Source organism: Triplophysa dalaica, chromosome 1 (genome assembly GCF_015846415.1).
Source record: "Triplophysa dalaica isolate WHDGS20190420 chromosome 1, ASM1584641v1, whole genome shotgun sequence".
Classification (NCBI taxonomy): Eukaryota; Metazoa; Chordata; class Actinopteri; order Cypriniformes; family Nemacheilidae; genus Triplophysa; species Triplophysa dalaica.
Window position 1 is genome coordinate 18,588,670 of NC_079542.1, and position 24,989 is coordinate 18,613,658.

Below are 24,989 nucleotides of genomic sequence, written 5' to 3' on the forward strand. Positions count from 1 at the left end.
TTCGATTTTGTGTCCTAATGTATCATTTGAGTCCACAACAACAGGTTTAAATGCATCCAAGGTCAAATAACGCTGTCATTTTCTCAAAATATGCATTTATTAATCACACCATTTCTCAAAGAAATCTCCAAGCAGTTCGAAGATTTTGTTTCTCTAAACCCCTCCTTTCCACAAGCCCACTGTGCTCCGATTGGTTGGGTACCCCGGTTTGTTGTGATTGGTCTTTCCACATAGACGCACAACTACTTTTCAGCGCTTGGAGGCTTATGAGTAACTTACATAAAGATTATTAGTACACAGAGATACTAAGTAATGTTTCCCTACCGTTACCTAAGCTCTCAACATTTGCTCTCCTGCTCATAGTTCAAGTACAGAAAAGACGCACGCCCGGCCCAGCCCCTGACAAGCAATAACAGTCCAGTCACCACCGGAAGACAGGTTTTCGCCCAGCTTGTTTGTTCCATCCGCACTGTGAGACAGAATGAACCTTTCAAATCATCACACTATTTCTGTAGTTTAAACTGAGCAGCGTGTCTACATAACGGAGCTGTACACATCACACACACTCAGGGAAAATTATGTTGATTATATTTGGCCAATATCTTCTAATATCTTTATCTAGCGCCAAATGCACTTCATTTTAACCCTTTCCGCTCTGTGAATGCTGCTTCTCCCACCAAAGACATATACCTGCCGACACCAAGAGGAGGTAAATAACTGGACACTTGTACTGTAACGCAAACGAAAACGAAGTAAACGAAATGCAGCAGAATAAAGTATTTTTAGGTGTCAGTCAGTTTACTGTTTGCTTTATAGGTTTGTGACATAATAAACCATAACGTCTTGTATCTACATTTATCATTAATGATATAAATAATATCAATAGCATTAATAATCAGCATGTTAAGAGCATTTCATAATGAATCATGTTTTAATCTGATATTATTTATAATCAGTTCTAGTATGAATGGCATGGAAAGGCTACTTGTAAGTAACTTTGTAATTACTTCTGCTCATGATAAATTCATTTCAGTTGTTACATTTTGTTGTCAGTTGTTTTATTAAATATTAAAATAGACCACTAGGATTTAACCCTAAACCCCCCCCAAAGACCTAATCACAGGGGAAACACTGCTAAGGTTACAAAAATGGCAAAGTTATAAAGATGACACTTATGTATTTAAGCGAAAGGCCCCACAGCTAAACAGCACAGTAAAGCCACGTTTATGTGTTAACCGTAATGCTTACATGACTCACTTATGAAACATAACAGCATATCAACGAAATCTATCCACATCCTTTCTCATGAATCCAAGTACAAAAAACGACAGACACTCTACGTTAAACAACTCATTTGTTAGACAATAGTGGGCTCAAAGGTACACCAAAGGTAGTGTACACCACAGGGGCTAGATTATGCAGACGTGTCAATTCGTTACGTGTAAAGGTTACACTCAAAAGACTTGAAAACTGAACGACTTATTAGGGCAGTTCGGAGTAGACTACTTATTTTGGGAGACAATATCTTTATTTCTCATGGACTTTTTTGATGAACAACTTTGGAGATTTTTAACATTGAAGGAATTCTATGTGACCCATTGAAATGCAGTCAATTTTAGGAAATACAGGTAACGTGCTCTTTAAATCTAAATCATTATCTTTCAAAAGGAACGGTTGGAGATTATTGTCTGAACAATGCAAAATATTAATTTTATTTCAGAATAATAATAAAATAGAAAATCTAGAGTGGTATTGTCAGCATAATGTAAATGTTTGGCAATAGGGGTTAAACTGATGTGCTTCGTGGGATATGACATTAAAGTTTCATGAGAGGAGTCTGATGCAAGACTCTGTGATAGTTGGCAACATCATGCTGTCACTTTCCGCTGTCACTTTCTCTTCTCTACACATCAACTGCTCACACACAACCCAACACATTTAATGACTGCAGCTGTACTTCACCTACTCTGAACCTTCTCTGAATCATCATGCGTGAACCCGAACTATTAACATCTTCAGCAATCTTTTACATTTGAGAAGCTACAAACATTAGCACCTAAATCACAGCAGGCACATGTTTAACTTCATATTCAATTGTGATCATCATTATGTTATATTATTCACTGTAAATAAGTTATGGAGCATTTACGGATATAACAGAAGTGTCTGACTGTCTTTAAAAAAGAAAAAATTGTGTTCTATTGCAGAAAGTATGTTTAAAACAACAAAAACGTGAAAAAAAAGACCTGAAAAGTTATCCAATTTAGATGAACTATCCGTATAAATAGTAAAAAATATGTGGTATCCTTTTTTTAGGTTAATCCAGATCTTTAAAAATTTTAAGTGACTTTTCACCCAAAAAATACAAATTCCGTCATCATTTACTCACCCTCTTGTCACTTCAAACCACACAAAAGAAGATATTCTGAAGAAAGTTGGTAAACGAAAACCACTGGGCCTGCTTCACTTCTATTGTATGGACACAAAACCAATGCAAGTGAATGGGTGCCAGTTAACAACATTCTTCATAATATTTGTCTTCAAAAAGAGGATGAGCAAATGATTTATAAATATTTTTTCTTCTTTCAGGCCTAATGTTGTATCAACAGTAGGGGTTGAATGTCCTCAGATTTTTTGAAGTTGACTATTCTGTGATAAAAGTCACGTCGATGTCGACTAGTCGATGACGTCACTTATAAATAAAAGAAAAGCGAGGGTATGAATGTTTTGCAACGGGATTTGATGGGTGTGGGCAAAGACACTCGTGTGTGTGGGATGCAGGAGAATGGCAGAACTCCCGCAAAATAGCATCTAAATATACAGTACCCAAATACAAATAAACTGTTGTTCATCTATTGCACAAGAACAACAACAACTAAAATAAATATTTTAAAGCACGAGTATGGTGGTAATGGGGCTATAAATAATGGGGAACAAATGAAAAAATAGCCTATAATATTAAAAGATCTAGTAGAAGCACAGCGCAGTGAAATCTATGTAACGTTAGGCTTTTTAAGCTCATTAAGATCGACTTGTCGACTAGTCGCCTAGTTCGTGCAACCCCTAGTGCACATTGGACACCGAAAGCAAATTGAATTATTTGCATGAGAATATTACATACAAAGTCGATGCAAAGACACGAATAGACGGCAGGCGACGCAAATTACGTGAATTGGGTAACTTGTTTGCAGAGAATCCTCACTATTGGCCTTGTCTCCCGCGCAAACAGAAACATTTTAACTCAAGCCAATAATTAAGAACTTATGAACACGGGACACAGTCGCATGTTTTTGCTCGTGTGAGTGACGTGAAAAACAATCAATCCCGCAAGTAATCTACAGCTAGGAAAATGATGCCTTGCATATGATTTGAATACTTAAACAATATTGACTGTCTAGCTTCCCTAAAACACAAAAATCTTTTGACGGTTGCTTACATCAGATTTAAAAAAATATTCTGGCCAATAAATTACAGTGTAATTTAAACCATACATTGTTGCAGACGCTATAAAAAAAATGAACACCAACTGGCAAAAATACATTTTGACTGCATTTGGCAAGGGTTAATTTTGGCCTCCTGCACAGAAGAGTCGATGCAATGTCTGCCCACAAGAGAGGACATATCTGTGATGGCAAAAGCAGTGTATGTAGCAGTTGACAGATTTGACAAACACACCTCTCTGTCTATCACTCGATAGCCAAAGTAAAGGCCTGAAATCAAATCGTCTGACAAATAATACAATTCTGTGTGTTTCAGATTAAGAACCCTAGCATCGCATATCAACTTTTTTGCAGTCAAAAACTATTTTCTGTAAATGAACATAACATATTTCACTCATTCTCAATACTCACCAAAATGCAGTCTACTTGTGATTGTACAGTTTTGCTGCAAAACAGAAGAGAAAATGGTTGTCAGTGTGACACAAGGGTAACTTGAGAAACATTCATAAAGCAGGCTTTATTAATAAATCAGTGGCATTCAAAACATCTTTCCATCGTCTAACCCGCAAGCCCTTTTCAGCTAAGACCAATATATCCTCAGGAATGCATGTGGTCATTCAAAAAAGTATCTTTCATTAATGTTCCGTTACGCAGAGGATCTATAAATATTTCCACCAATCAAAATTTGTTGACCAGTGGAATGTTTGTTTAAACCGTATGGGGTCTATATACAGGTATAGAACAATAGAGAAGGTCAAATTTAAGCCCAGGGCAATGTAAGGATGCCTTCCATGTGATGCCTGTAAAATAATTTGCACTCTTAAAAGACACCAGGTTCATTGGGAGTCATTGATTAATCTTTTAAAAGGTTGATGTTTAAAAACTAAAATGACACAAATTCACAACATGGGTTTGCGGATTATAAACGGTTCTTTTTCAGAACTATGATGATTTCATTTCCACTCCAGTTCTTTCAATAATGTAGTAAAATGGATTATGGCGTAGTTATGAGGAAAAAACACAGATTACATCAACCGTAAATTCTCCGCTAGTTGCAGACAACAACAAAAAATACAATGCAGTTCTAAATCATACAACAGCTACAAATTAAGTTACCGATTTGGTAAACTAGTCTTTTATAGAACCTTCAGATGCTGGTCCCAGGGTGATCTAAAATAAACTGCAACAGGTGTGTTTTCAGTTGTTTCTTGAATTTAAAGTCACCGTGGAACGGAAGTTCAGATTAAATTATTTTCCGTATCGTGACGGGTTAAATGGCTTCTGAAATTAGAAAATTGTTGTAAATTGGGCCTAGAGGGGAGGGCTAAAAATGCCTGATCCACTGGACGGTGAGTATAGTCCCACCTCTGTGTTGAAGAGTTGTTGTTGAGAGGGGGAGAGGAGCTTAATGATTTAAGATTACAAGAATAAAAATATGACAAATTAAAAAAAAAAAATGGTATCACAGATAAATAATTTGTAATAATCAAGGCAACACTGTGTAAAACACACACCTGTTTGATTTCATGGTGCCCAAGTTAAAAGACTAAAGAATGCAAGATGTAATGGCAGAACAGCACAGACAAATCTCTATTGCACTGGCCCCAGGCCACCTACAATGATCTTTAATTTGTCCATGATACACAACAGCCAATGGCTTGTGATTACAGGATGTCCAATCACACAGTGTTTGCTCTTAATCCAGCATAAAATCTTGTGTGTTCTTGGAGAGCTAGTAGTACGATTGTAAACTGACTGACTCTATGAGAGGTCAAGGAACTAATGAAGTGTTACTAGGCAGGTTTCTTCCCATGTGGCTTTAAGCCAGGTACAGGAGCTCTCATTAAGCTGTCTCCAGGTAGTCTTGAGACAGGTAAAGGATCGCACCCCTGTTCTCATGGACAGCCAGTAAAAAAAAAGGATTTACTGCTAATGTCCCATCCTCTGGAAACAACATGCTCTTATGACGCTGTTAGGAGAAAACAACTGATTGAGACTTAAAAGGTTATCACCAACGCCAATGTTTAACCCTGTGAGCGCAATCTCAACCTGTTACAAAGATAAAGTGGCTATTAAAAGAGTACAAAAGTAAAGCAAACCACAGCTACACCTGATCCAACTGACAGGAGTCCAAATAAACATTTCATTAGAGGCAATCCAAGTAGTTCTTGGTTTATAATTACCTTTAATGAGCTGATCAAAAAGGTGGAAACTTTTAAGTCTATTTTCCGCAAGGCCCAGCTCAAGCATTTAAGTGTAATATTAGGCATGTCAAAAGTACAGATGTTACTGAAAAATACTAAAATGAAAGCCTGTAGCATTTCTACCACAACCTGAAAATAGACCGATATTATCTGTCTTCGTTTACAAAAGTTTACCCAAAAATATTTTTTTCATTCTCATGTCTTTTCAGTGCTTAACAGAAAATAACATATTTTGGAGAATGATAGTAACCGAACCACACTGGCGCCCACAGACTTACACTGTATGGCCATAAAACCACCAAATCATCTTCTAATGAAGAAAGATATATACAGGCTTTAAACAACATAAGAGAGATAAGTAATAAGAAATAGTAAAAATAAAAAAAATTCTGTCATCATTGACTCACCCTCTTGTAATTTCAAACCTGGCATGGCTTTCTTTCTTCCACAAAACAAGATATTTTGAAGAATGTTGTTAACTGGCACCCATTCACTTGCATTGGTTTTGTGCCCATACAATAGAAGTGAATGAGGTCCAGTGCTGCTCGGTTACCAACTTTCTTCAAAATATCTTCTCTTGTGTTCTGTGGAAGAAAGAAATTCATACAGGTATGTTTTGAAATGACAAGAGGGTGAGTAAATGATGACAGAATTTTCATTTTTAGGTAAACTGTCACTGTGGAGTTGCTTGTTTTCCTCATCTGTACGTCACTTTTAAAGTGTAGATTATTTGCATTTAAGCAGTTAGTTTATATAAAGCAGGGGTCTTCAACTACTTTTCTTTGAGAGCCGGATTCCAAAAATGTATAAATAGGATGGCTGGCTAGTTTTTTTTACCATATCCTCATTTCTTCTGTTATTTTGCATTTCTATTATTTATTGGATTTTGTCATTTATACGTTCCTTATAGATCATATATTAAAACATGAACACAAATATTGCATCCGGTATTCGTGCCTTTTCATGAAATGGATATTGTCTTTTTAATTTTATTTTATATTCCTTGAAACGTTACTTTACTCAAAAATAAAATTGCTGTTCATTTTTTTTACCACCAGTCCATCCAAGATGTGGGTGGCATTGTTTTTTCAAGAAGATAGCCTATTGTGAAGATATTTGGTTGAATTAATGAAAGTCAAATCAATGAATGTCAAAAATGCTACTACGTTCAGCACAAATGTAATCCCTGCCCCTTGACGTTAAACTAATGTATTATAAATCGAATCTGAACAAGAAACTGAAAGCTATTATCGCATCTTCAATCGCATTCATGTCCCCAGCGCACTTAGAAGAGCAGATCCTTTGTAGTGATTTCTGACTGAGTTCTGCCGATTATCACATTGCAAATAACATTACGTTTTTTTGGATAGACCAATCAAATCGCTTTAGAAGACGTCAATCGTTATGAGCTGTGGGAATTACATTCATATTGAATGTAACAGTGTCTTGGACTTTCAAAGAAATGGAAATGGAAGCCTTTTGAGGTATTAATTCATGAAAACTTTCCGGACTGTTAATAAATGCCGTCATTCGATTAATGTTTTAACACGTTTTAAGTCTGGTCTAAAATCTTTATGGCTTTAATATATTTTCTTTGATCAATCACACTTTTATCATTTTAGTTGGTATTTAGGTGATGCTCATACTTTAAAGGAAATGTCCTAGCATTATGAGCGGTTGATGCTGATTGACGTACTCTTACTAAGTGCCGTCAATCGGTTGTTAATATATTAATGTTTCAGAACGTTACCTTAATGTATGGCTTGATGTAAGATTGCCTATTTCAAAATACATAAAGCAGTGTGCCGTCATACGGATTTAAAGCGTAAATGGTCTCTCTCTCTCTCTCTCTCTCTCTCTCCGTTAATGTATATGTAATACTATAAATGCATGCATGTGGGAGAGGGGTGCGAATTTCAAATAATTCGATATGATAATTTCGATGTGATAATAGCGTTCGGTTTCTTGCACAGATCAATTGACTCGATTTATAAGACGCTAATTTAACATCAGAAAGGGCCGGGATTACTTTTGTGTTGAATGTATTTACCTTATTTACTTTTGATTGAACCTTTAATAATTCAACCAAATATCTTCATAAATATCTTCTTGAAAAAACACTGCCACACACATCTTGGATGTCCTGGAGGACTGTGGGTGAGTAAATTAGTAGCAATGTTGGAGTAAAGTAACACATTAAGGAATATAAAATACATTTAAAAAGACAACATCCCTCATGAAGAGGCACAAATACTGGATGCTATATTTGTGTGGAATGCATGTTTTAATATATGGCCAATAAGTAACAGCAACAAAAACTGTAGAAAAGGATCAAAACGCAATAAATTACAGAAATACAAGACAGAAGAATTGAGATATGGAAAAACTGACCGCATCCTATTTATGCTTTTGGAATCTGGCCCTCAAAGGAAAGTAGTTGAAGACCCCTGAAGTAGGTGCTTCACTTAACCATTGGGACCAATGAGGGATGGAAAAGCTTCCCTACAGTCAATGGATTAACACACTCCTCCACAGTAAACTTCAAGTCTGCGTAATCATTTACTGTATATTCATTACATTAAATCATACTAAAATATACAAAACTATAAAAACTTGCTACATATACAAGTAAATTAACATCAATCAATAAGAAAGACAAGTGACTTCTACAGTTAATGTTTTTCCTGTAAACACTGGCCTGATTTAAGACAGACTTGTATGCTTTCTGTTGGTCACTGCCCCTCCCCCTTAAAAGCCCTCTCCAGCTGGCCGCATGTGCTCGGATCATAACAGGAACGTAAACAACTGCCTGAGACAGACAGAGAGAGAGAGAGAGAGAGAGAGAGAGAGGTCACTGTGTCACGGTTAGGAAGGGATAATGGTGGATGTCTCCATCTTTTGCTATTCAGTAGGGTCATTCTGGGCATAGGGAGATTGTGTTCTTTAGTTTATAGATAAATCCACATGAGCAGTGCTGACTGAGAACAGCTAGACATCACAACTGAGCATAACACTACTGCTAGTCAGCATGACCTACATGTATGATAGTTGTGCGTCATTGTGTGTGTGCGGACGCGTGAGAGAGAGAAATGGGGATGAGAAAGCTGAGGTCGCTTTATCAGTAAATGTACGAACACACACTCTCTCTCATCACAGACAGATGGATACCTCCACTGAAACTGCTGAACTCCTGTTTCAGTATCTCTTCAGTATGTTTTTGTTACATCATTATAAACATGCAGTTATTTGACATACAAATTAGTATAATAGGCAGCATGCTTTTAGCAGTTAAAGCGCTGCTATTAGCAGAAAACTGAGCACTCCAGGCTTCATCCCAAATGCTCTGCTCCTGTCAGAGTCTGTCTGAATTTCCTGTCTACTGTGAGAAGGGTAACCTAAGGTCTCATGCACACTAAGACTAAAGGGGGGGGGGGGGGGGGGTGTGTCGCACACCGGCGAGAAGCACAGCATCAGGTCTTGCCATATCTTTTTTAAATATAACACGTCGTTTAATATGAAAGTACACACACCAGCACCTTTAGATGTCTATGCAATGCTGCAGTTCTTGTCCAATGTCCAGCTCGCTTAAAGATCTTTAACAAAGAAAGAAGACATAGGACAACAGCTTATGTCTTCAGTAGCTCCTCACTGCAGAACGCGATATTCAGGGGGCAAGGTTGAATCTAGATCCAGTCTCCTCCCATTGCATTGTGATTGGTCAAGACTGGATCAAGTATCCTCCCACTGCGTCTTTATTGGTCGACAGATTTCTGCAGCAGTTTTGCCACAATACACATCATACTGGTGTTATTGCTCTACCATTTCCGCATTAAGTTGTAACTAAAGTTATTCATTTGATCGAAAAACAAACTTGCTGAAGATTTATTTATTACATGTATCACGCTACCTGATTGAATAAGTTTTGAGCTCGTCATTGTTCTGCTCGTGGTGGATTACGTTGGTCATTATGGAAATAAGATATTGCACATTTTATTATGTGTCCCTTGTTAGAAAATCACCCGCAGAAATTTCCACTCCCATCCCATGAAATTGTTTTCTCACATTATTTTCCCCTGTTTAGTAAATCTTGAGTTGATGGGGAAAAGCTTCTTTAATCTACATTTAAATGTTAATTGAAAATGTATGCATCTTTTGATTTATACAACCAGTGAAATATCACAAAACAAGAAAGTTGTTTCGCTTGACCTTATACATATAAATATTTAACATTTGAAAATCCAAATATAAACTGTGTCTTACCATTATTTTAAAGGGATGGTTCAACAGTGTTACATGCATTCAGACTTTTTACAATGTTAAAGGTTGCTGGCTTCTCATGCTTGACATGGTCAACATAGAATTTATGTTTTCCCACTAGGGCAGCAACTAACGATTATTTTAATAATCGATTAATCTGTCGATTATTTTCATTTATTTATCGATGAAACGGATAAAAACAAAAACCAAGAAAAGCATTCATTTCCAACCCTTTATTCAAAAACAGAACTTAAATCTGTTGAAAGTGCACAAACATGTTGCTCTTTCAACATTCCTGAGTTGTTATAATAATAATAAAATCCCATAAAAATGGACTAACACAAAAAACATACACATGTATGCTTTACATCTGCCAAATATATAGACTTTTTTTAAATAAAGTGCCACCTGAGCTGCCAGAACAATAAATCATTTTTAAACAATAAAGAACAAAACAAATCAGAAAATTTAACAGGATTTGTTTGAATGAAAGAACTTGTTCTCTACAATACACTGCAGACAGACACTCGCAGATGCACACACTCGCAGACACACACACTTTTGCAGATGCACACACTCATAAACTCTCACACTGACAAATACACACACACACACACTCTCTCAAGTTCACTTGAAGCTTATTCATTAAATTATCACCATCATTGTAGTAAGTGCAAGGTTAATTTATATACCACATTTAAACACAGCTTAAGATGACCAAGTGCTATAAAAGAACTTTAAAATTAAATTAAAAAGTACAACAAACACAAATATATCTGTCAATAATAACCTATATGGGACAAAGCACAGAATATACACTGCAAAAGTTGCTTTTCTAACTTAGTAGTTTTGTCCTGTTGTCAGTCAAAATATAAAAAAAAATCTTAAATCAAGAAACGTACTAGACACATGAAAAAGCATAAGAAACGATGTCTTGTTTTCTGAAAAGAAAACACCTCAAAGTAAGTGATTGTTTGCTTAAAACAAGCAAAATTATCTGCCAATGGGGTACAAAAAAATAATCTTAATGAGATATAATTTCAAACAGAAGTTTTAAGCATCACTTAATTTTCTTGTCAAGTAATCTTGATTTAAGATTTTTAAGATATTTGGACTGGAAACAAGACAAAATTACTAATACTAATACTAAATTACTAAAAATACTAATCACGTTTAAATAACACGCAAGCTAGGGTGTATGAAATCAAAACACTTAAATGAATATTAACAGTATTGAAAAGTACAGAATCCCACAACCTAGAATGTATATTTCTTATCGGTTTTTAATGATTGTTCTGAGTGTAATCTGGGTGGAATCTTTGACAAAAAAAACAAATTATCTCAAAATTATCTTTTATTCAAAGGGATGCATTTTTTTAAGAAACCTACCCACATCTAAGGAGAGATACAAAACGAACAAATGAAGATAGAAGAATACGGTTTCCTTTGTTTAAAAGCAGAGACTCTGTTCTTTCATTGGACATATTGTTTGTCCATATATTCTTTACAGAAAATGTACTGTGAGCCATTAAAGTTTGGTGAAAATGTTAAAAATCGCTGGCGTAGGCTGGCAACTTTTTTTTAAAAAGACTGACGGGGATAGAGTTAAACTGAACTGTTGTCATAGAATGGCTGCTTAATGCTTCTGTCAAGAGATTTGTTTACATTAAAAAAAATGTCTGTAATGTACCTGATTTATTTATTTATTTGCATTTAAAAGTTTGTAGAGAGTATTTGTGTGATTCGAGTTGGAGAGAATCAGCAAACTTAAAGAGAGTAACCAGTTGGTTCAAGTTCATTAAAAGAAATTTCAAAAGCTGAATTTTTTTATGTATTTATTACATAAATTATGTATAACTCAATGTTTTAACTAGTTGCAAAAGATGAATTATCATTCAAAACGTACCGATTAGGCATTGAAATAATAGGCAATTAATCGGTCTAATAATCGTTAGATTAATCGACTATCAAAATAATCGTTTGTTGCAGCCCTACTGCATAGGTCCTCCGGTGATCACATTTATCCGGCCTCGGCCGCATATGCCATCGTGGTTTAGTCAGGTTTTATTTCAGAAAAGCAACTGTTACATTGGGTCAGTGACAAAATGTCTTCTTAAAATAAACAACATAAATGTTAAAAAAAAAAATTAACTGAAATGAGCCTGTATCAAATCTCTTGTCGCCCGCGTACCTCCACAAAAGGCGTTTGTAGTTGACGCATATTCCGTTGCCGTTGTGCTATTATTCAGGCTCCAGGCTCATGCGGTGTATATAGGACAATAATCCAGCAGCAAAAAAGGAAATCACCAAGAGGGCTGCATTTTCAAAAAGGCGCTCTGCGCTCCGCGAGAAATATTAACGCTTCGCTCACATGCTCTGACTCACACCAAACAAATCAGGAAGGAAAGCAGGCACGTAACCGCAGTATATCCACTAGTTATTCGATCACAGATACAGTCATAAGCGCGGATGGATCCAAAAAATGTGATGCCAAATATAATTTCCCAGAACTATCTGAAGGCTCCATGAAACATGTGACACGCATAAATTCTGAACTTCCGTTGTCGCGACTCTCTCTACTAACGGCTCTGCAAGTGCCAAGGCAGCAGTTCTGAGCAGTTTCCAGTGACTAGAGCTTGGTGAAAGCAGCGGCACTTTGTGCCAGCAGCGCCATGGCTCATTTTCAATATGCTTTGAAGGTGATTATCACCATTGTGTTTGAATCTCCGTCCCTCCTCCTCAATTCATTCCATTTCCCTTCAAATGCAGATAAACACACATTCACACATCAGCAACCATGTGCACACCAATAGCAACAGAAAAAGCAGTCCCTGAAATGATTTTTGGGTGGAATAAAAAAAATCACGTTGTAAATCTGAAAGATTAGGTGTAAACCGAGAGACCACACCGTGTCCATAATGCCTAAGAACTAATTTCCAAAGGAAACGGAAAAATAAGCCACCTCATATCAAAACAACCCCCTCTGCTGGCCTGTTGGGAAAGAAATATTTGTTGACAAATCACTGACTTTCAAATGGATCATAAAATCCTAATAATCTCCAATAACACTAATGGTAACTAATAATCAACATATCAATTACAAGACATTCCCATTATTGACACACATTCTTATACTATCAGCGAATCACTGTTCACAATCTTATTTCCACAAGGCTTGCAAGAACCAGTGACAAATACCCTGTTCTTTTCCACAACATGTGCCAACCAGTACACAAAATTCAGACAAGGGGTATCAGCTATCATACGAATAGGGCTAACCTTTAAAGCTCTGGTCTGAGTAAATGCTAGGAACTAGCATGGTTTGATGCACTAACCATCAAAATGACACATAAGTGAAGTAAATGTTTATTTACTTACTGAATGGTTATAAACTAGCACATACAGCAAGCACCAATACATTTTAAATGAAATTAAGATAAACAAGGTGCATTTCTGCCAAACTGCATTCTGGCCAAAATAGACCTGTTTTGTGAAATCCACAGAAAACACATAGGTTTCTCAGCAAATGTTAACGTCCCAGATTACAATGCTTATTTTTCCATGAAATATTGTAGCTTTTACTGTAAAATCGTATATCAATGCGGGTCATTGAGTTTTTTTAATTTGTGTGCCCTCTTACTCTGCAGTTAAAATCTGAAAATGCGCTTCCGCCCTTTAGTGACTATGTTAGACGGCTTGGGCGGAGCCTCCGTTAACTCCTCCCCTTCAAATATCAGTCTGCTGCCAGTTCCATAGCAAAATGCAACACCTGTTTTTGTACATCAATTTAAATAGTAGTGAAAAACGCAAGCCACACCCACTATTGTTTTCATTCGAAATTCCATTGAGAGGGGGTTTTAACACTAGGTGGCATGGCATCTCATGCACAGAAGCCATTGGCACATGCCATTAAGTTTAGTGTCATGTCCGGTGTCACATCCAGTTTCCAATGGCATATGCCTATTCAAGGGCTGTGGCATGTGCCACTGTTCAGTGACACGTCCGGTTTGTAGTGGTTGTGGTGATATGTGGATAATCGCGAAAAGGACGCATGTTGTGGCACCTCTGGGAGTGACTGCAGCATTTTTTTTGTTTTGTTATTGTGATTGCTTGGTGTATTAAGTGATAGACAAGGTTACGTGCAGCTCAATAAATGATTGATGAACGGGACATCGGGACGGTCGCTAGGTACAGCACCGCTTACCCTTAAGCCGAGCTGACACTACAGGACTGTGAGACTGCTTCTATGGCGCTTTCACTACACAACTAGGTTTCTTGTCATCCATCATCTTCTTGTTGTAGCAGCACGCACACTACACAACGCGGACGAAATGGGCCAACTACAAGACTTTGGTCAAGGAAACACCGCAAAAACACCTCCCACATCGTCAACATTTCTAGTTTGATGTTGGATGGCAAATGAGTTGTTGCCGCTTTTACGGCATCCACTGGAATGGAGCGTATAACATTGAAGTGTTTTTTGAAAGTGTTTTCTTTATTCCATTATACAGACTTGGTACTTTAGGATAGTTTAAAATAGCATTATGTCTGTTACACTAGCCATTTAACACACCTTGTATTGTTAATGAATACATGCCAGCAGTTTTTAATTCCTACACGCACTAATTTGACGAAAACCTTCTGCGCTGTGATTGGCTGGATTAATTCCACAGTGTCACACAAGAGATCATTTGGCGATAACATCAGACAGGTTTGATAAAATCGTAGCGTCTGGGATAGCTGGAGACAGGTCCAGATCACGTTGCACACCTGCTTGTATTTAACGAGCTTCGGCGACCAAAACGAGCACCGATTTGATTGCGATCCGGTTTTGTAGCAGACCTTGGAAATCTCTCCGTGACACCAAAGTCCAGCCAAAAAACATTGTGGTGTGAGCTTGCCATAACCCTACCCTACCCCTGACCTAACTCATTGAGTCCGAAATTTGCATCCGGATTTTCTGCACGTTTAAAAAATAAATACGACCTCCCGTTGTGTCAATCACATTTACACACTGTTTCTGATACTGTAGTAAGGCCTTAAAATAATTCAGAATGGGTTCGATTTTCTGAGTTTTCCGCATCCATTTTGAGAGGCGTTTTAACAATTCAGAGACAACGTACAATCGAGCGCCAAATACGAAGAAACGAATACGAAAATTTCGGACTGTATGTGCCAAGACCTTAACCCTGACATACCACTGACAGACCGAACGTGCCACCGGACATTCCACTAAGACAATGGAATGTGTCGATGGCTCCAGTGCGTAAAGTGCCATGCCACTCTGTGTTAATACCGCTACTGATTCCATTTCACTCAGAAATGCTTCACAATTTTGTTGTGAATTCACCCTCCTCAGACTGGATGTACAGTTTTGCCGCCGCTCCAGACGCATGTCTTTGAGAGCATGTCTCTACATGCAAAAAAAACAAGGGTGGTGGTGAGGGGGATGGAGGCTGCAGAAAACCCATGTCAGCGTTTTCCCTCCTCCACCACCACCACCAAGAAACATGCAGCAACAAAGTCCTGTTCTATATAAAATTCGTGAAGATTCGTTTATGGACTAGTATATAGGATCTCTTCTGTACAGATTACTGAATATTCAAATGCATGTGAAACGCATGCGCTGCTTCAAATAAACAATTAAGTCATAGCTGTGTTTCCTATGCATTTGATAGAACAGCAATTAAGTACATGGCCAGTCAATTTATCACAGAGTGTAGTAAACGAAATACAGAAGAAGCAGAGAAAGAAGAAAAGATTTGTCGGATGTAGTAGTGCATAATGGACTCTCTGGTCTTTTAAATGCACGCGGCTGCAGCCTGCTGCCGAACGCGAGTTGTTTACCATCGCTCGGGCTACTGAACCTGTTAGCTCGCTAATCTGGTGAGAGCGCGTGGTCTCGAGCGATCTGTCGTCCAGACACCAGTGTCATCACATTCTCCAGAAAACAAAACTGTATCCCACAGCCGATTTATAAGAACTTACACTGTCAGCCAATACTGCATTCACGACCCATCTTTTAATGTTTTGTATTTATGTAACGTTATAATCTGCTTTTATTGAATCGCCTAAATTACAGTGCACAGCATATAAACGACCCATCAATTTAACATCTCTCATAATAAGAACAGAAATAGTTGGTTAGTGAAATACACATGAATGGATCAAACAGAAGCGATGTGGTGTTTACAACAGAAACACTGAACGAGCTAATTAGGTAGGCGAGCCTTCGTTCCCATTAACCCCCACATACCAAACAGCACTTATTGGTCAGTATTGTCGACAGTACTTACCAGATTGAGTTTTTTATTTTCAGCTCCAATGCATTCGCTTCTGCCCCCTGGAATCCTTGAACGAGAGAAGGCAACGAGCCTACTCCAGCGCCAGGCTGTTGGTGCTGTAAAGAGTGCTGCTGATCATCAGCCATCACGATGAAACTCAGAAGAGAGAAAGATAGAGATCTAACAAGTAGGCCTTAGCCTGAACCTCGAGAATTCAGCTTTCCCCCGAAAAAAGTGCATCACGATCATGGTCTGTTGACTTCACGAACAAATCGCACTCGGTGCTATTAGATAACGATTGTAAGTCATGGTTTGTGTTTGCAGTGGAGCTCACTATTCCTGCATGTGCATCATCAGCAAACACACACACGGGGCGGGCGCAAGAAACACTTCGAGCTGCAGTTGCAGGTTCAGACTCTAGACACCACCTACTAGCTCACCGTGACCACTGGGAAAGCTGCTGAGACCGCGCATGCGCACTGCGTGATCAGCGAAAAGACACATTGTATTTATTGTTGTTTCATTTTTGAATTCATGTATGCATTTTTTCAGTCGAAATGATTCTTTTTGTCGTATTTCTTGTCCTTTGTCTAGTAGTTGTACAGTTTTATTTGTTATAAAAGTAGGTTGCGGTTCTTGTTCTCCTTTCTAATGTGCACATTTCTTAAATCTTGATTTGCTGGAATTGCTGTTTGTCTGCATTTTGAAATATAAAAGGAAAAAAATAGACTAGTGACCTATGGTTTGAAATTTGCTGATTTATTTATTTATTGATCAGTGCTTCCACTATAAGAAAGTTTTGAAAAGGGCGAAAACGACATTAAAACGCCACACAGAACTGGCTCAGATGTGCTATTTCCTTAGATAACGTTATAGGCTGTTATTTTGCGTAACAGTTAGTTTCCGGAAGAAAATAAATGTAGTGATCATCATGCGCAATGTGAAACATCCTTCCAATTTATTGAGAACTAAATAAATGTCTGGATTTAATAAATACTTAAGAAAAAAATAGGTAAATAAGAAAGGAAAACATAGAGGTTCCACAAGCGGGTGGTCTCTGAAAGTTGATAGCGTAACTGTTGCTTAGCAACGGCGTCTCTCGACCCAAAAACATGGCTGACAGCAAACCCAGACCTGCGCTAAGTACTGTGAGTTTCATAGAAAACAGTTTAATCATTTCATTCAACGCCGTAGTAATGCAGTTTTCACAAAAAGAGTACTTTGCTGTATATTACTGTTTCATTTAAAATATCAATATAGCTGGATTTACATTGTTATAGTCCGAGGATATCAAACGATCGTCTGTTTCTTAGCATAGCAATATATCAAGACTTTATGAACAAAAGAAGACAGAAATAAGAACAGTAGTGAAAGACTTATACTTGAAAAAAAAACTGAATATGTATACTTTACCTATTTACAGCTGAAAAAAACCCAAATGTCCTGCTCGGAAAGGCCTGTCATACCTGGATCTCAGAACAGGGCATCATCTGCCCCTTCAAAGAAACACCTACAAATGGACCTCTTAGCCAGAGAAGAAGAATACAAGTATTAATGGATTTATAATTGATATGCTCATTTGTTTTGCTTAGTATTTAACTTTTATCTTATGTCAAGTGACTGTGCTTAATCAAACAGAGAGCAGAATCTTTATTAACTATTGTTTATTGCGTACAATTCTACCTAATTTCTTGCAACTCTGTTACTCTTCAGACGTCTCAATGCAGAGCTACAGGCAAAAACAGCAGAACTTGTTCTGGAAGCGGAGAAAGTTATGGTAGTATGCATATTATGCAAATTTAATGGAATGTCATATGTACTGTGTGATGCAGCAGAACGCAACAATATGTATGTTTTCTGTACATTTTTCAGAGGGAACAAAACGAAGTGCTTTCGAAGCCAGTGTCCACTCACCTCTCTTTTGATATCGACAGTGATTTTCAGATTTCAGGGTAATGTTATTCACAAATTGAATGATACAGCATTTATTGCCTATTGAGTATTTAAAAGACTTGCATATTGAGCAACATCCTTCCAACATAACATTCTGTTTGTCTTATTAGGAAGGCAGATCTTAAAAAGGAACTCACTTGTAAACAGCCCGCTACAAGGGTAAAAACAAGATACGTTCAAATCAGTGAAAAAGTGGACTAAATATATAAGACCCCAACAATCTAATTTATGTTTTATGTAGGCAATAAGGAGCAAGAGCTCAGCAAAACCTCCAAAGCCAAACAAGCCTGGCTCAGGAGGCAAAAGGAATTTACAGTAAGTGTGTTCTCAACGACATCTTTAGCCTGCCTGAATATATATTTAAAGTAGAAGTATATAACAAAATTTCAGTGAGCCTCAACTCTTGTCAGTGACAACAGCTTTGTCTTAATATAGAAAAACACTGCAGACTGTAGTTGATGATGTTGCTGTTCCTGATGACTTGGGGGATTTCTCACTGGCTAAGACAATCAGAATAATTGAGGACAAAGTTAGTGATGATGTTACAGAGGAAGCTTTCAAGTATGACATCATGCCTAGTGCTGGAGACGAGATGAGTGCAGGTGGGCCAAAAACAATAATTAATATGTTTATATACGTTATGGATTATACATAATAAGCCATGATACCAACATAATTATTTTATTATAATAATTTGAATGTTTCCAGATGCTCAGATACGATTTTTGAAGGCTAAACTTCGAGTAATGCAGGAGGAATTAATCAGACTCTCACATGAATGCAACAAGAAGGTAATTTGAGATGTGTTCCAGGTTGGTTAATATTTCCAATCAAACGTCAAAATCCTTTACTGTTTGTCCCAAAGGATGATGAAAATAGTACTTTAAGCAGCAAACTGAAGGAGGTGGAAGAGGAACGGACAAGACTTCAGAAGACCACAAATGTACAGCAGACTCAGATTGAGAAACAAAAAGCTTTAGCCGAAGAATCCAACAGGAAGTGTGAGGGTCTGCAACAGCAAGTAGTCTCACTACAGAAGGTAGTGGAGTAGTTTGTGAAATATTATTTAAAAAATCTTTAAACAACCTAGTGAAACAAGTTAAAGTGACTTCATGACAGAACATGACATAATAACACTCAAACCCAATGCATCTCAACTCTTTCCCTATTCTATAATTCCTAATTAGAGCTGTGTAGGATCCAAAGCTGTGCTGTGGAATTAAACCTGATTAGTCTTCCGTGTGTAAAGTGAGACTACGCCACAGCTGCTCAGAGTGCAGAGCATACTGAACTTAGGCTTCTGGGACAGATATCTTGGGAACTCAAAGATCACCCCTTCGCCTCATGACATAAATAGATATAGACTAACATTATAGTAAAATAAATAAAACGTTTTATGACTGACACCATGTAACAAACACATTATGTTACCTCAGACTTCACTTCTAACATGTATTTTATACTGTACTATAACACACATATAAAAATGATCTTGGCATGGCTAACAAAGCGTACTTTCTGTATCTTACAAAGCGTGTCTGTATACTTTAGGAGTTGGAAAGCATGAATAGGGCCCATAAGCAGGCAGCCGGTACCCACAGCGCAACAGAGGTTCGGTTGAATAGAGCTCTTGAAGAAGTTGAGAAGACCAAAGCTCAATTTCACAAACTCAAACAGAGCAGTAAGGTAATGTGAGCTTAAATAAACCTTGAAGAATATTTAAAAAAATTTAAACTCCAAAGTGTTTAATACGAGAAATTATTTTTGGTTACGCTTCTTATTGTATTTTTTTTACCATAAATAAGGATTCAACCAGTCAGGAGCATCAAAAGATTGAGAACTTACAAGCGGAGAACAGAAAACTGGAAAGACAAAAAGCTGAGCTCATCATGGCATTTAAGAAGCAACTTAAGCTGATAGATATTTTGAAAAGACAGAAGGTGAGAAATTGGGCTCCTAACAATGAATCTGTCCTAAATTACAATATCATACAACAATAAATTAGATTTTACATTTCTGCTGATATTTTAACAGATGCATTTTGAAGCTGCCAAGATGTTGTCCTTCACTGAAGAGGAGTTCATGAAAGCTTTGGATTGGGGAAATAATGCAGTCTAGTAGGTTTCTATTTTGTATAGTTTGTAAAGATGGGTTTGTACAACAAACATTAAACTGTGTTCAAACATAGATTCATAACCTTTCACTAGATAAAAGGCTTTATGGTTGGATGATTTCCCCTCTCAAATATTAAACTCAACATTGGAAATCAATCCTTCCACATGTGTTCAGACATCATGTCATGCCATCTAGTGGTGAACAATGAGATCAAGAAATATACTAAAACAGATTTATTAGCATTTAATCACGTTTTATTTTTATAATCAATGTATACACAGATAAAACCAAATACCATGTTTGTCAGTAAATAACTGAATTATAGTATTAAGGTTCAACCCACTCATCAGATTATTCATTAGTAATCCACTGTAGGAAGTGTGACCATTTTTGTGAACTCTTCATAGTAAATACGTCCATCAGATCCAACATTTGCCTCCTTAAAAAGATTATCCACTAAAAAGAATTTAAAGAACAATAAAAACACAGTTAAACAACACATTTCTTCAGAAGATAAGCTAGATAAAAGGTTCTCCCTGACCTCATTAACAGGATTCATTACTAGAAACTGGATAAATTGAATTCCAGTTCAATTGAAAAGAGTGTAAACAATATTATTCTACATCCAGATGATGTGTAGCCTACCTTCTTTGTTAGTGAGCTTTTCTCCCAGGACAGTGAGTTTGGTTCGTAGCTCAGAAGCCAAAATATAGCCCTTCTTGTGTTTGTCTGTCATGCGCATAGCCTCCAGAATTTCAGTCTTAGGATCTTCTTGCTGCATTTGTCTGTGCATCATGGTTAGAAATGTGGAAAAGTCCAGCTCTCCCGTCTTATCTGTTGAGAAGATACAGCAGATGTATTAACTTATATATATTATAATATTTTTCTTCAGACCGGTTTTATCTGTGATTGCAGTGCCTCAAAAGCCCCTTATACTTTACAATGAAAGCGCTAGTTTTATTAGCCACAGGTGGAGCATGCTTGGTAGTACGGAAGAGTACACAGGATACATTACATAGAAAATATTTGTTAAATACATAGAAGGGCACTCGTATTGGACACAACTGTATGTTATGTGTATTATGACGTCTTTTAAAATGTTACCTATTTTATGGACTTGCAGATGTCTGTCCACTTCGCTATACGTTGGACTTGTACCAAGGCAGCGCATGACCAAAATAAGGTCTTTGGCATCAATCTTCGCCTTTCGCTTCTTGTCGTAAAGGGAGAAACATTCTTTGAACTCTGCATGAAGACAAGATTTTGGTAAATTGTGTTTCAAAAACTATAAAGTAAATATAGAATACATTACAACATATCAAATACATATCGACGTGCAATACATCTCACCATCAATCTGAGTTTGTGATAAGAATTTTGCCTGTAAATAGAAGATGGTTACAATTGAGTTGAGCCACGTAAACAAGAATGAATTGTTTAAAAGAATAATATAAAACTTACCATGTCTAAACACAGTTGTTTCAGTTGTTAAAGGAGGGAGTCACTCCCTCTGGATTTCCAGTCGATACTAAAGTCCACCCCAGTGTTGACGTAAATGATAGCCTTGTTGTCATAGAAACATTGATATAGGATTCCACCTATCACATTATATTGTCTGCCACAGCAGGTGCAGCTCATAATTGTCACAGAGGTATTTTCAGGGGAACAGTCAGGTGTCGATTTTGATCAAAAATAACAAGTACATAAAAGTAAAAACATTTCAGTAAATCAGTGAATAAGATGTCTTTATTATTCAATTTTAAAAGAAAATCAAAGTAACTGGACGTTTGGAGATTTTACAGGAATGTCAGTTCCTGATCACAACCGAAAGTGATATAATTTCTTTATTAGTTAATCTTAGTACAACACGTTTAGCCTGTGATGTGTAAAGTGTAAAAGGACCAAGGCTCTGGAACATAAATGATACCAGGATATTTTTTGCGCAAGACCTTGTCATTCCACAGATATGCGACCCAAATCAGCACTAATCCCAGAGTAATGATAAAGTTATAGAAGAGAAAACGGCCATTGCTGTCTAGTCTAAAGCCCATCTGCCTCTGACGCATCACAGTGGCAACCATGGCAAAAAATGTGAAGATGAACAACACAAAGATCTGTCCCTCAGTAATCAGATACCTGAAACATAACAGAAAATTCAATGTTTAAAATGTTTGCATTATTTCAACAAAGACAGATTTCTGGATCCATCTTAAATTTCTATTGATTTATTGTTGCATCTAAGTACTATGTTGATATATACATCATCTACATCAGTGACTAAAAAAAAGCCAACAAACCAATATTACAACATACTGTAAAATTTAGAAAATCTAAATGGGCCGTCTCTATTTTATTAATACACATTCATATTCAGCCCCCTATTTTTTACTTGGCTTTCATTTCACTACTGTTCTAATTTTCTGTAAGTGAATAAAATCAAGTCCCAACCACCAGTGTTGGCTAAATTATAAAACTCAAACTAATGTATATCGACATTTGACAACGAACATATGTCTTGGACACTTCAGGGAAAACATAAAAAGAATATAAGATTATTATGGTTTACTCACCAGTAGTAGACTGCACTGGGACCAAGTAGTAGCCAACCTGACAGAGGCATCCTCACGTCTTTAACTTGTGTAAAGCACCCAGTAAAATACAAGAAGAGGATGAGAAAGAATGGGATATACCTATAATGACAGCCCAGGGTGAGTTTACTACATTGAAACACTTATTTATATTTTATTTATATACTTTGAGTTATATATTTGAAATATGGTTAAAACCACTTACCACATACAATGTCCTAAGTGCTCGTCATAGTAATACAGGAGCTCAAAGGAATCAATCTAAAAAGAAATATTCATTTTAACAATAATTTGTTATTATTATTAACAATTATTTTATCTCATCATAAAACCATTACATAGTTAAATATATCAAATCATTTTGTTCAGACTTTGAAGAATTGAAGTACCAATGAGGCAGGCTTTAGATCCTTGATGATAGGGTTCTCTCTGACAGAAAGGTGAAGCTGGTATCCACTGAGGATGAGCCGATGGTTGATGGAGTCTCCCACCAGGTGAATGCTGGCACCCATGACAAAAGTGATGATGCTGAGATAAACCGCTGAGCGAGGAAGGGCCGCGGGGCTCCGCTCAATCAGCTAAAGCAGGGTACACACTTTTTAAAATCAAAACTATTTTCTATTTGCCATTGATGCAGAGAGAATATATTTTGGTGTTTTGTTAAAAACCTTGTACCTTCAGTAATAGGAAGGGTGTAATAACATTGTAGGCCATATGAAAATAATCCCCAACACTGGGTTTATTTAGAGGAAACCATTCCAAAGGTAGGACAATCTGAAAGAACATATAAAATTGTTAATTATTAAAGACAAAAACAAGCTGTATTCAATTCCAAACAATTTAACACATCCACCACATCTTGCTTTAAAAGTACCATAGCTATTGGTCTCCCAAAGTCCAGTATCCAGTTCTGTAGAGTGAAACACAGCCAGAGATCCATGTGAAACTGTGACTGCGTTGCTGCAGAAACTACATTCGCGCTCCCAGTCCTGGATTTTAGTACATTATAGAAACATCACCTATTTGTTACATTGTATACATGTATGCTTTAGAAAATCAATGAATTCACAATTCAGTTTGAACTTGGATATTTTATTCTGCGGTTGGTGGCAATGGTGGTGATATAATCAGTTATTAAAAAGCAATAAACGTGCTCTGACCTGAGATGAACAGGTGCCGAAACTTCAGACTGCGGTCTTCTTCTCATGGTGCGTTAGTATTTAAAGCCGGTTTATAGATAACTGATCAGTTTTTATCACATCAGTCTGTCTGTTCTTAGTAGCCAAACATCTAATTCAATCCCAAATCGAATTGTAAAGCTCGAGGTCTGCGCCCAATGTCTAAACGCATTACATTTTCCGCAGTAGTATTTGCCTCAGATATATAAAAATGTATAATTAGCTCAATGTTTAGAAATAAGTTGATTCTTTAATATAATGTTTTTGTTTGACTGAATCACGTGAAACTCAGGCGGGTTCTTCTTTAACTTACTCAGTTGTGGCGAAACATTTAGGATTGTTATTGCCATCTGGTGGATTTAATTAATGATGTCACCCAGTCTGCAAAATAGTTTATTTATTTCACTTGTTTGAAATAAGATTTGGTGTCTTATTACTATCATCTAAATGCCAAATGACTAAATGTTATATGGCATCAGTCTGTCCCCCCCCCATATTAAATTGTGCATGTTTCAATGGACAGCATCAAACAGGTCAAATATGTTTTGCCAGTAATACCACTAAAACTATACTACTTATGTATTTGTGTGCAAAAATGTAGCAGTTGTGTATTGTATCATTTTATGCTGATGCTACTGTTGATTTTTTAAATAATGATTTTTTTTCGCATTTAACACTCGAAATAACTGGAAAATTAAAATATTTTTCTATGTTGTGTTGTGGCCTGGGTGTTTTTACAGAGCAGAGTGGCACACCGATGCAGCGTAAAGCCTATAGAGATGTAATAGGAGCGAGATTGTGTAACCCTTTACATTTTATGGTCAAATACAAATCCAGTCACTGACATTTTGTTAAATAAATAAAATGTACAATAAACATGCAGCAAAAATGTAACTCATGCAAGGACTCTATGGCAATAAATTCACTTTGATAGTGAATTTTGATTATATTGTAATATGTACACTTTCAG

The 24,989-nt window shown here is 36.9% G+C and overlaps 4 protein-coding genes across 7 annotated transcripts in view; 1 reads left to right on the forward strand and 3 right to left on the reverse strand.

Moving 5' to 3' along the window:
* The window catches only part of rfx7a (regulatory factor X7a), a 29,404-nt gene extending 12,809 nt beyond the window's left edge, over nt 1-16,595 (reverse strand). For both annotated transcript variants that reach the window (XM_056751424.1, XM_056751417.1), the window contains exons 1-2: nt 16,198-16,595; nt 3,852-3,885 (exon numbers count right to left, since the gene is read on the reverse strand). In XM_056751424.1, coding sequence (XP_056607402.1) covers nt 3,852-3,885; nt 16,198-16,331 — 168 coding nt within the window. In that variant the 5' untranslated portion in view covers nt 16,332-16,595. The remainder of the gene's footprint in view (nt 1-3,851; nt 3,886-16,197) is intronic.
* A 614-nt stretch (nt 16,596-17,209) lies between these two features.
* On the forward strand, nt 17,210-21,512 carry tex9 (testis expressed 9). 2 transcript variants are annotated; one of them, XM_056759102.1, is made up of 13 exons: nt 17,210-17,333; nt 17,609-17,733; nt 17,899-17,962; nt 18,058-18,137; nt 18,249-18,297; nt 18,380-18,453; nt 18,574-18,740; nt 18,847-18,929; nt 19,004-19,177; nt 19,690-19,824; nt 19,944-20,078; nt 20,173-20,255; nt 21,377-21,512. In XM_056759102.1, coding segments are annotated over exons 1-13 (1,206 nt in total). In that variant the 5' UTR covers nt 17,210-17,297; the 3' UTR covers nt 21,378-21,512. The 2 variants fall into 2 exon arrangements, with proteins under 2 accessions (XP_056615080.1, XP_056615073.1); XM_056759095.1 differs by lacking the exon at nt 21,377-21,512 and having other exon boundaries at nt 20,173-20,256.
* On the reverse strand, nt 20,486-21,890 carry calml4a (calmodulin-like 4a). The gene is made up of 5 exons (XM_056759131.1): nt 21,715-21,890; nt 21,604-21,634; nt 21,358-21,498; nt 20,899-21,087; nt 20,486-20,709 (listed from the first exon to the last, which is right to left on the reverse strand). Exons 1-5 carry the CDS (start codon nt 21,715-21,717, stop codon nt 20,612-20,614), a joined length of 462 nt encoding a protein of 153 aa, XP_056615109.1. The 5' UTR covers nt 21,718-21,890; the 3' UTR covers nt 20,486-20,611.
* Nucleotides 21,891-21,981: 91 nt separating this feature from the next.
* cln6a (CLN6 transmembrane ER protein a) lies at nt 21,982-24,582 on the reverse strand. Of its 2 annotated transcripts, none has more exons than XM_056759121.1 (7): nt 24,002-24,582; nt 23,716-23,751; nt 23,517-23,615; nt 23,231-23,419; nt 23,047-23,102; nt 22,824-22,943; nt 21,982-22,389 (listed from the first exon to the last, which is right to left on the reverse strand). In XM_056759121.1, exons 2-7 carry the CDS (start codon nt 23,716-23,718, stop codon nt 22,125-22,127), a joined length of 732 nt encoding a protein of 243 aa, XP_056615099.1. In that variant the 5' UTR covers nt 23,719-23,751; nt 24,002-24,582; the 3' UTR covers nt 21,982-22,124. The 2 variants fall into 2 exon arrangements, with proteins under 2 accessions (XP_056615099.1, XP_056615090.1); XM_056759112.1 differs by having other exon boundaries at nt 23,716-23,830; nt 24,002-24,578.
* Between the last annotated feature and the right edge of the window lie 407 nt (nt 24,583-24,989).

Excerpts from the sequence above, each read along its gene's own strand:
- calml4a (XM_056759131.1), bottom strand. Across the intron at positions 21,088-21,357 it reads TCTGCAAGTCCATAAAATAG|ATAAGACGGGAGAGCTGGAC; the intron begins GTAACATTTTAA and ends TCTTCTCAACAG. Across the intron at positions 20,710-20,898 it reads AAAGCTCACTAACAAAGAAG|TGGATAATCTTTTTAAGGAG; the intron begins GTAGGCTACACA and ends AATTCTTTTTAG.
- tex9 (XM_056759102.1), top strand. The coding sequence starts at position 17,298 with ATGGCTGACAGCAAACCCAGACCTGCGCTAAGTACT. Across the intron at positions 18,454-18,573 it reads GGAGGCAAAAGGAATTTACA|AAAAACACTGCAGACTGTAG; the intron begins GTAAGTGTGTTC and ends GTCTTAATATAG. Across the intron at positions 19,178-19,689 it reads AAGTAGTCTCACTACAGAAG|GAGTTGGAAAGCATGAATAG; the intron begins GTAGTGGAGTAG and ends TGTATACTTTAG.
- cln6a (XM_056759112.1), bottom strand. The coding sequence starts at position 24,048 with ATGAGAAGAAGACCGCAGTCTGAAGTTTCGGCACCTGTTCATCTCAG. Across the intron at positions 23,616-23,715 it reads TTGGGAGACCAATAGCTATG|ATTGTCCTACCTTTGGAATG; the intron begins GTACTTTTAAAG and ends ATGTTCTTTCAG. Across the intron at positions 22,390-22,823 it reads CCCAGTGCAGTCTACTACTG|GTATCTGATTACTGAGGGAC; the intron begins GTGAGTAAACCA and ends GTTATGTTTCAG.